Here is a 10,792-nt window from a genome sequence, read left to right as displayed (position 1 = left end):
TTAACTCAAATAAACCTTATTAAAAAGGTAAATCAATTTATGTAAATAAGATTATATACTTGATGTTGATATGTGATACAACGTTGTTACGAGTAAAAAGTAAATCAAAACATTGTTATGATCAATGATGAAACACTCTATTTTAATATAATAACCTTAAGGTCGGAAAGAATAGAGCGGGAAAAATGAGGGGAAATGGGATTTGCATCTAGGAACACCACACCCTGGGTGCGGTTTAGGCAGTGCGGGGGAATACTGGTACCCTGTCTTTTCTCTTCTCATGTGATTGGTCAGCTTTATTTTTGTATTTTCTTTAACTTTCAATATATATATATACAATATATTTAAAAAAAAAAAAAAGAAAAAAAAAAAAAAGAAAAAAGAAAAAAAGAGAGAAGTGAAAAATAACCATTTCTTGTTTGTGATTGTATATAAAATTGGTAGTAGAATAGAAAAATATAAATGTTGAGGAATACACCCTTACACCCTCGGTCTAATCGTTTTAATTAATTTAATTAGAGTAGCGAAAAGTCATGAAAAGACAGGACAAAAATCGAAACTACCCTTCACTTTAAGGACAAACTAATTAGATAAATAAAGTGGGACAAGATGCATAAAGTTTTAATAAGGACAGAAACCATTTCTATAATTTACTCTACAGATACTATAAAAAAATAAACTTGGACATGTAACTGATTTGCCTCGTCAATTAAATCTATGAAATTCACCCCCACAAAATTTCAACTGATACCTAACAATCTTCTTTTTTTTTAACAGCCACTTATTGATACGTAACAATCTATAAATAAAGATATCATACACCAAGACATAAAAATATGTTTGGAGTAATAGTTTTCTACTTTCTTCATCTGGTTTTGAGTTGCATATCTGTTAGATGCTGAACCAAAGATGATACGTTGAGATAAGAAGATCCTCCTTCCTCCATTGCTCTCTTCGCCATTTCCGCAAGCTCACTCACCCTCTTCCTTCTCTCTTTTCCTTCTTCGCCTTCATCCATTAAACATTCCACAGCCCTCTTCACGTCTTCCTTCTTCACCAACACTTCCATCTTATCTTCTTCCCCGAAAGGAACAGGAATATCCACACCAATCCTGACCCCAATCTTCAGAATCTCTACGATGAATGCTTCGTTAATAAACTGGTCAGCAAAATGCGGCCATGTAACCATTTGCACACCTGCACAGACTGCTTCGAGAGTAGAATTCCATCCACAGTGTGTCAAGAAACCACCAACTGCTCGATGTGACAATATCAACACTTGTGGTGCCCAACCATGGACTATCAACCCTCGGTCGCTCACCCTTTCTTCGAAACCTTCTTCTGAAAACCATTTCTCCAGTTCTTCGGTTTTGTCTCTTACGCACCATATGAAGGGCTTGTTCGTGGACTCTAGTCCTAGCCCAAGCTCGATCGACTGTTGTGTAGAAGCACGTGTAAGACTTCCCAAGCAAACGTAGACCACTGACCCGGGTTCCCTTGCATCAAGCCATTTCAAGCAGTCATGCTCGTTGATCGTAGCCTTGTTTCCTCTCTCTGCTATATCCGAGTTATCTTTGTTACATAGAGAAACAGGGCCTATACACCATATTTTGGTATCTTTTACCTTTTTTAATTCCTTAACGTACTCAGGTTCTAACTCCTCGAAAGTGTGAACCACGATCCCGTAAGCTGTTTTTTCCGCTGCTGCAGCACGACTCCAGAACTCCATTTGGTCTGCTGTCCTGGCTTTGAAGGAACCAGTAAGCTGAGGTTTAGTGAACTCAACTCGGTCAGGGAGGCCACTCAGAACAAAGCGTTCTGAGTTCGATTCAATCGTGTCTAACATTTTAGAAGTTAAGACAACGTGCATGGACAGGAGCCAGAAGCATCCGGGTCCATGGAACACGAGCCGAGGAATGTTAAGCCTCTGAGCCACGTCTCCGGTCCAGGGAAAACAAAAGTCTGAGATTATGCAAGATGGAGGAGGAGAAAGTTCCCGGAGAAGATTTTCCGCTGGTTGTTCTAACAAGTTGATAGCTGCGAATAGTTTATTGGAAGACTCAAACGAGGGAAGTGTGTCAAAGCTCTCGCATCCTTCGGGTAAACCGACTTCTGCTAATTGGAGGTGGAGTTCAAGTAGCTTGATCATGAGCTTGGATTCGTTTGCTCGTTCGATAACTTGTCTAAATCGATTGGCAACAAGAGGAGTGGTGAATATTGTCACCATGGCCCCACGAAGGGCTAGTATTCGGGCAATATCCACCATGGGTACCATATGGCCTTGAGCCATTAGAGGGAACATGACGACATGAAAGTCAGTCACAGGTGCAACCATTTTCATTGAACTTTGAACTGGGAAAGCTTCTGTGTTTGTTTGTTTCTATGACGAAGTTGCAGAAGAGGTGTTCTCTTAAATAACATATAAAACCCACAAAGTCAAGAGCTTTATGTGAAAAGGAAAAAGATCAAAGCAGCAGCTAGCATTACAAACAATTTGTATAAAACAAGAAAAGTTTGGCAGTTTTGTGTAGTCATCACATGTTATCAAAAGAATGCGTGGCTACAACGACACCGCCAGCCTGCTTTAGAGAGAAGTGCAGGAAATGTATACTGAAATGCCTATAATCTTGATCACACATGGTTCAATCTAGAAAGGTGAATAGGCCATGGCACTCATACCCAAAAGAGAGATAATGCAACATTTGTGGTGATAAACGAAATAATTTCCAAACATTTGAGTTGAACACTTTTCACTGAACAAGATCATAAGAATATATCAGCACTAGAACAAAGAGATCAATACCTACGAAATTTAGAGCAACGATTTTTCTATTTTAAAAATAGTGTAGACCCTCGACGGAAATTGTCACATTTTAAATCTAGTGATGGACACGGAAGCTGATACTTACAAAATTTGGTCATCATTCTTCTAAATTATACTAATCTTTCGCTACAAAATTTGGTCGTCATCGGCATAACAGCCATCCGGCCGCCTTTTAGACCCTCAAAATGGTGCCTTGTAGGTTAATTTTCGACCAAATTGTGTAACACCCATAAAATTTAAGCTAGTTTAAAACTTTTTTTAAATATTTAAAATCATTAACTTATTATAGTTTGTTTTTAAAATAGTTTAAACATGAGAGTATCACCAGAATCAAATCATGAAAATATAAGGAGGTGCACGATCATGTCTTCGTCTTCCCGCGATCATCAAAATTCAGAGGTACCTGAAACAAAATCAATAACTGTAAGCCCGGAGCTTAGTGAGTTCCCCAAAATACCAACACCATACAAATATAATCATGTCATATAAACAAATACAGCATGCATAATGAGCCTTTAGCCTGACTGGACCGCCTCGCAGGCCTTCAGCCTATCTGGACCGCACTCCGAGCCTTCGGCATGTCTGGACCGCCTCTCAGGGCCTTCAGCCTATCCGGACCGCTCGTCGGGCCTTCGGCCTAACTAGTATGCCCTAACCGGGTCTGCAGTCTATCCGGTCCGCCCTAGGTATCTTGGCCTACAGCACAAAACAGGACCTGCCTTAACCAATCCCCAAACCAACAAACATGTGCACATAAATATCATACGCTAGCTAGCATGTACAGATAGTCATACAAATCTAACAGATCACTAACATGGCAACCATCCTATAACCATGATATCGATCTAACTGATCACTAACATAGCAACCATCCTATAACCAGGATAACGATCTAACAGATCACTAACGTAGCAGCCATCCTATAACCAGGATACAAATCTAACAGATCAATAACATAGCAACCATCCTATGAACAGGATGCAAATCATAAAGGGTCGGCCTTGGTGCCTTAGACCCTGTTGATATAGTGAGAAGAACTCACCTCAAAAGTAGCTCGAAGTGATAAAGTCAAACTCTACCAAATGCAGCTCCAAGTCCAACACCTACATCCACCAATGATCCACTTCCATGATTTCCCAAATTACCAAAATACCCTCAGAAGTCAAACTGGTCAACCCTTGGTCAAAGTTAAAGTCAACAGTCCATGTTAACCCGACTTGTCGAGTGCAGCTAGCAACTCGTCGAGTTCCTTAAGAACTCAGAAATCATCAAAACCCTAATTGACTCGTCGAGTTTCCAACCAACTCGTCAAGTCCATGTGTGTCCAGATGTCGGGGAAAACCCTAACTAACTCCTCGAGTTCATGTGGTCCAATTCTTATCCAGACATTTTCAAGCCACCCCAAAGCTCCATATTGCAGATCTGACCTCCTAGGGCATGGTTTTCACATAAAGTTGCAAACTTTACGTGCATGCATGGTCCTAAATACCAAAACCAAGCTAAGGGAAAGGTTTAACCCAAGGAGAAATGCCCAAGTTGCTAAATCAGATAACTTTATGGCTATAGGGACCAAGAGGAGTCCAGATCTAAAGTTACAACTTCAGATCATGCCCAATACCCGAAATGACTCCCAAATATACCAAAGATGGCCCTAAACCCAAGCATGAAGAGATCTAACTAAAGATAAGCCAAAATAACGACTTGTTAGCTTCAAAATGATGCCAAGATGAAGTAGAGTCAGATCCACAAGCTCCTCTTTGCTCCAAGCTTCTTATACTTCACACCTTCTTCACAAAATGCACCAAAATCACTCTTTAGGCCTCACAAACACTCAAGAACAAGGGTAATAGCGATTAGGGTTTCTTCTGGCCATCGAGAGGTGGTAAGGGAATGGGGGAAAGGAATTAAGGTCCTTTAAATAGGGTGCAAACCCTAAAAATTAGGGTTTCCATGCACATCCTCTACTCGTCGAGTCGGGGTCCTCCGACTCGTCGAGTAGAAGTCATAATTCATGCGGGCCTTATCAGTCCCTACTCGACAAGTTTGGGCCTTCAACTCATCGAGTAGGCTTCCTTAATTGCATGAAAATCTCTACAATCTCATTTCTGGAAATCGGGGTGTTACATTGTGTTGGATTTCCATATATATCATTGTGTCAAAAATTTGATGTTCTTTATAGATTTTCAAGACACGGCACAACAATGTAAAAGTCGTGTTGTGAATAAGCATTTGTCATGTTCCCTCCAAATGCACGGTGTGTCTAGAATTTTTCAACATATGTTTCATCTTCTTCCAATCCAGCTCCGTTTCCTGCCAATTAGCTTGCTTTTTCTCCATTACGTACATAAATGTAACATCCCAAAAATCACAATAAATTTAAACTTTTCAAAAACAACCCATTTCTTCCATAAAGTGTTTACAAAACCAATATTTCAAAAGTATTATTCAAAATCAGAGTATCCCAAGATCCAATGTTATAAAAACAGGAAGATGTGCACAATCACGCCTTCGCCTTCCTACGATCCTCTGAAGTACTTGAAACAATAAACTGAAAACGTAAGCACGAAGCCAAGTGAGTTTCCCCAAAGTACCACCACACGACATAACAACAACAGCATGCATACATGAGCCTTCAGCATGACTGAACCGCCTCATTGGGCCTTCAGCCTATCTGTACCACTCTCTAGGCCTTCGGTCTGACTAGTCCACCTCACAGGCCTTCGGACTATCCAAATCGCCCTGGGTGTCTTGGCCTTCAGTCTCAGCTGGTCCGCCTCAACCTATTAAACCATCACATATCAACATACACCATAACAATCAATAGCTAGCATATATAGGTAGTCATACAGATCACTACAGCATAGCAACATCCTATATACCAGGATACAGATCTAACAAATCACTATGGCATAACTACAACCTATATATGAGGATATAGATCTAGCAAATCACTAGAGCATAACAGCATACAGTAAACCAGGATGTCAATCCAATGGGTCGGCCTTGGTGCTTCGACCCATAAGTACAGTGAGGAAAACTCACCTCTTAGTCTGAACAAATAGTTGAATAGGTCCATGCTCAGAATATTATCTCTACCCGTCACCTAAACATCAAATAGTGACCAATCTCAAACACAACTCAAAATACCTAAAATACCCTTAAATCAAACTTGGTCAAATCATGGTCAATGTCGGAAAAAGTCAAAAGTCAAACTTAGTCAACACAGTTGAGTACGCCCAACGTACACAAGTGTTGACCCAATTACAGGCTGGTTAACTTAGTATGCCCAGTGTACGCTGCCTGCACTCAATCCTTCCATTAAGAGCTTATTCATTAGGCTCTTTTGCTCAAATTCTAGATCCAACCCTAAACTAACGTTCTTAACCATAAAGTTTCCAACTTTATGGTCTTGCATGGCTAATAAGTGCCTAATCATAAAAACCCTAACTACTTAACCCATTAAGACCTTGAAACTCATGCATGGAAGGAAACTAACAATCAAGATTATATTTTTATGCTTTTAAATGCTCCAAAACGTCTAAAAGGACATCTTGAATGGATCTAGAGCATTCCATACTCAAGGAAAACATTTATTGGGGACAGAAGCACATAATAACACTACATAATCTAGATTTATCCAAATGAGCATCAAGGTATGAACTTTATACCTTCCAGAGATGTAGGAGGGTGCAAAGCTTCAAGATCCAAGGTTCTTCCAAGCTTCTAAGTTGTTCTCTCTTCCTTCCTCTTCCTCTATGCACACCAAAACACCCATAAATGGCTCAAGAATGCTCAAAATGAATTAGGATTTGGAAGGGTCGAAGTTGGGGTTGGAGGCTGATGAAAGAAGGATGACTTAGGACTTAAGGATGCTTAAATAGGGTACAAACTCTAAAAACTAAGGTTTGCACCCTGACCACGTACGCCCAGAGTCACATTTGTTTTAGACTATTGGCCTTTTGCATAATTTAGCCATCAAAGACACCATTTCACAATTCATAGGTTAATGATAGAAGGGCATGATATGGTGGGACCGAGTTTGGTGGTGAGGGTAGATGAGTGTAAAGGGGGTATAAGATGAATGGGGTGAAGTCTAAGATTAGGGGAGTGTGGTTGCTAATTGCATGTTAGCAAAGGCTCATGTGGCAAATATTGGTGGAAGGGGTGTAAGAGAGAAGGAGTTGCATAGGGATCCAGTACATCCAAATGCATTTGAGTTTAGAATAGGGTGGTTTCATGATAGTATGGCAAACACCTATTGTAGGTGCTTGTAATTTTTTTTGCGAAAAGGGTTGCAAATTAATATATCATCGAAAAATACTAGCACAAAGCATTATATTACATTGAGAAATAAATCATGCATTGTGGCTTGAAAAGTGGAGAGTGCAAAGCCCAAAGGAGATGTCAAACGATTAACGAATAACTCATAATAATTGTCTACTTTGTGTGTATTGAACCAATGACATGTATAAACACCCTAATCCTCGTTACCATTCACAACCATTTCACACCATAAACTAGCCACACCATTCATAATATGATGTTTGTGTTGGAATAGTGTCTAAGGCTGTAACTATATCCGGTTGTGCATGGTCCTTTTGGGTTGCCTTCACCATAGCAACTTGATAGGATGATTTATTAAGAGAGAATAAATATTATTAATATATTATGGGAATAATATAATGAATAATATATTTGTTATTTGATTAATATAAGTCATAGAATTAGTTAGAATTAATTTGGTGACTTAAAGAGATTAATTAAATAAAGGGGTATAAACTGTCAATTGTTTGATAGTTAAGCTTTAAACTGTAAATCCATTTGGATATACTATGGACGAATTCTAAGAGGATTAGGATAGCTAAAATCGTCCATTAGAGTTATCTAGAAATGGATTTGGATAGCCTTAAGAGAAGATTATCTGATAGGGACTTATCTGTAATCCTTAAGGAGTCTACAAGTATAAATAGACCCCATGGCATAGGGAATTCGAGACTTCTGAAAAAGTAAGAGAACTCTGGTCGAATTCCTCCCCTCTCCTCTCTCCCAAATCATCCTCCTTGCTTTGGTGTTTGTAAGCCATTAGAGGAGTGACATTTGTGACTCTAGAAGCTCCAAGACCTCAAGATCAACAAGGAATTCAAAGGTATGATTCTAGATCTGTTTCTATGTCTTTGTTTAACCTAATTAGTAATTAGAAGTCTTGGATTCAAAGCATGTTTATTAGAAAGCCTAGATCCAAGCATTAGGGTTTTGCATGCGCACATAGGAAAGTTCTTATGGCTAAAACCCATCAGTGGTATCAGAGCCTAGCTTGGTTTTCTGTAAATTGTTGCTTGATTAACTGAAACAAACCTGCAAAATTCGAATTTTTGGTTTCTGAGTCATGGACTCGGCGAGTCTCAAAGTGGACTCGACGAGTAGGCCTGACTCGGCGAGTCCAGGCGTCAGGAATGGCCAGATTCGGGATTTCTTTGTGTTTATCTTATCTTAACTTACCATAAACTAATTAGATCAACATTAATTCGTTTTTCTGATAAATATAACTATTATCTTGATCTAGTTAAAGGTAATTATCAACTAATTAAATATTTAATTTCCTTATATGATAATTAATTAATTATTTTGATTATTTTGGTAATTATCTCAAAAAGAAATCTTGAATAAATCAAATATAGATAATTAGGATATTAATTGTTAATTGGAATTATTTGTTATTTGATCCTCCATGTTTTAAATGTTTAAAACCTACCCCATGTTTTGAAATTTACTTTTGTGATTAAAAGTTTTAATTTAGACAACTTAAATTTCAAACCCTAGATTTTAAAAGTTTTAAAATACAACCCTATACTAATATGATATTACTAGAATAATATATATATGTATAACTAAATGCTAGTCTTACCGTTAGTAGGCCTCATTCACGAAGCCGATCTATAAGGTGGGTATAAGGTTGCGGCCTATAAAATGGCGCTTAATGGGTGTACACTCACACCCACCGCTTGCTTGATTGGTGGAGGGTCGTTAGCCGAACGGGTAGGATAGGGCAACCTCATCCTCTCATTAAAAGTATAATAAGAAATACAAGTAACTACACATATTTCAAAAAATTTCCCAATCCTAGTTACTTTAGGAAAAGTGAATTGATGCAATCCCATGAAATTACACTTTGCACCTTGCTAAGATGTTGGTGGAGCGTGTGTGGTTTACCGGCACACTAATTGGTTCTAAGCGAAGGTGGCAAAGGGTGATTCGTTGTTTATCGTAGTTCGATGGAGCGTGTGTGGTTTACCGGCACGTCGAATAGGTGATTGTTACAATGAAGGCGCCATGTGAATTTGCATGGTAATTCACACCCGCTTTGTGATCCTCGGCATCCCAGTCACAAACAAGAGGGGCATATCGAGATTTAAACATGCCATTGAATAGTTTCAATGAATCTCATCCCAACCTAGGAATTCTCAAAAACACTTAGGACTAATAGTTTAAGTTTCGTGATGGAGAATTAGTGAATCGTCATTCACTTACCTTCAATTTATTTGCATATTAGATTACGGCATCCCTTTTCTAGTATGTAAATGTTATTGTTGGATCCTAGCCCTAATTTTCTTATTGGGTGATAATTAGGGATTCTTATTCTAATCTATCTTTGTCCTTTTCTAATTAAAGATGTCGAACGCAAACAACGCTGCTGCTAGTTCTTTCACATTGATGAGCCTTTGCCAAAAGGTCACCTTTGATGGAACAAACTTTAGCGAATGGATAAGATACATTCGCACCATTGCTCGCTATGAGGACAAAGAGTATGTCCTTGATGAGAAGCTCGAGAAAATCAACACCGAAATCGCTACTCCAGCCGAAATCACCGCCTTTGAAACTCATGAGCGAGATGCAACGAAGGTACATTGCATCATGATCGCCACCATGAACTCTGAATTCCAAAAGTCCTACGAGGACATGTACCCGTACGAAATGCACCAAGACTTACTGGAAAGGTACCACCAAAACGCGAGACAAGAGAGGTACGAGATTTTCACTAACATGATTTCCGCGAAGATGGGTCATGGAGAATCTCTTACCGTGCACTTGCAAAAGATGCAAAGATATGTCGACCGCCCTCGCAAGTTAAATGTTGACTTCGGTGAGGATTTGGCGATCGACATGGTGCTTCACTCTTTGCCTCCGATGTACAATCAATTTAGGATGACCTACCACATGAACAAAGAAGAGGTCACCCTAAGCAAGCTCCAAGGTCTCTTGAGGGTTGCTGAGAGCAACTTTAAAGACAAGTCTGTTGCACCTACTCCCAATCCGCCCGCTGCTCCTGTCTTGGCTATTGGACAAGGGAAGGGAAAGAAGAGGAAAGCTTCATCGAAGAACTATCGCAAGGTGAAAGCCCGAGATGGTGCCTCTTCTAGTGGGACCAAAGTTGATCCCGCCAAGCCCTGCTCTAACCCGAAGGAGGCAGAGTGTCACCACTGCCACAAGATAGGACATTGGAAGAGAAGCTGCCCGGATTACCTGCAAGCAATCAAAGAAGGAAAGATCAAGCCATCTTTCGCAGGTATATATACAATCAAATCTAACGATTCTAATCATGCTATTTCTTGGGTTCTTGATACCGGTTGTGGTTATCACATTTGTTCTAATGTGCAGGGACTAAGAAGAAGTAGGGATGTGGAGCAAGGAAGGATCAATCTAATCATGGGGAACAGAAGATCGTCGCTTGTAACCAAGATTGGAGTGTATTCCTTAGTGCTTAGGAATAGTTTAGTTTTAGATTTGAACAATTGTTGCTATTCGCCAGAAATGGCAAGAAACATCATTTCATTTCATGGTTTATTTAGACAAGGATTTAGATTTTCTTTTAATAATGAGAATGGTTCTATTTTGGCTTATCTAAATGGTGTCTTTTACTTTGAAGCTGTACCATGTAATGGAATATATGAAACTGTTATGATTGTTGAT

The 10,792-nt window shown here is 39.3% G+C and overlaps 1 protein-coding gene across 1 annotated transcript; it reads right to left on the bottom strand.

The window, feature by feature from the left end:
• Window positions 1-591: 591 nt before the first annotated feature.
• Window positions 592-2,786, bottom strand: LOC111894163 (UDP-glycosyltransferase 73E1). Its single transcript, XM_023890248.3, has one exon. It carries the CDS (start codon window positions 2,339-2,341, stop codon window positions 866-868), a length of 1,476 nt encoding a protein of 491 aa, XP_023746016.1. The 5' UTR covers window positions 2,342-2,786; the 3' UTR covers window positions 592-865.
• Between the last annotated feature and the right edge of the window lie 8,006 nt (window positions 2,787-10,792).

This window comes from Lactuca sativa, chromosome 6 (assembly GCF_002870075.4).
Source record: "Lactuca sativa cultivar Salinas chromosome 6, Lsat_Salinas_v11, whole genome shotgun sequence".
Classification (NCBI taxonomy): Eukaryota; Viridiplantae; Streptophyta; class Magnoliopsida; order Asterales; family Asteraceae; genus Lactuca; species Lactuca sativa.
The sequence above is the reverse complement of the archived record's forward strand: the minus strand, read 5'-3'. Positions and strand labels throughout refer to the sequence as shown.

Coding starts and splice junctions, on each gene's coding strand:
- LOC111894163 (XM_023890248.3), bottom strand. CDS start 2,341: ATGAAAATGGTTGCACCTGTGACTGACTTTCATGTCGTCATGTTCCCT.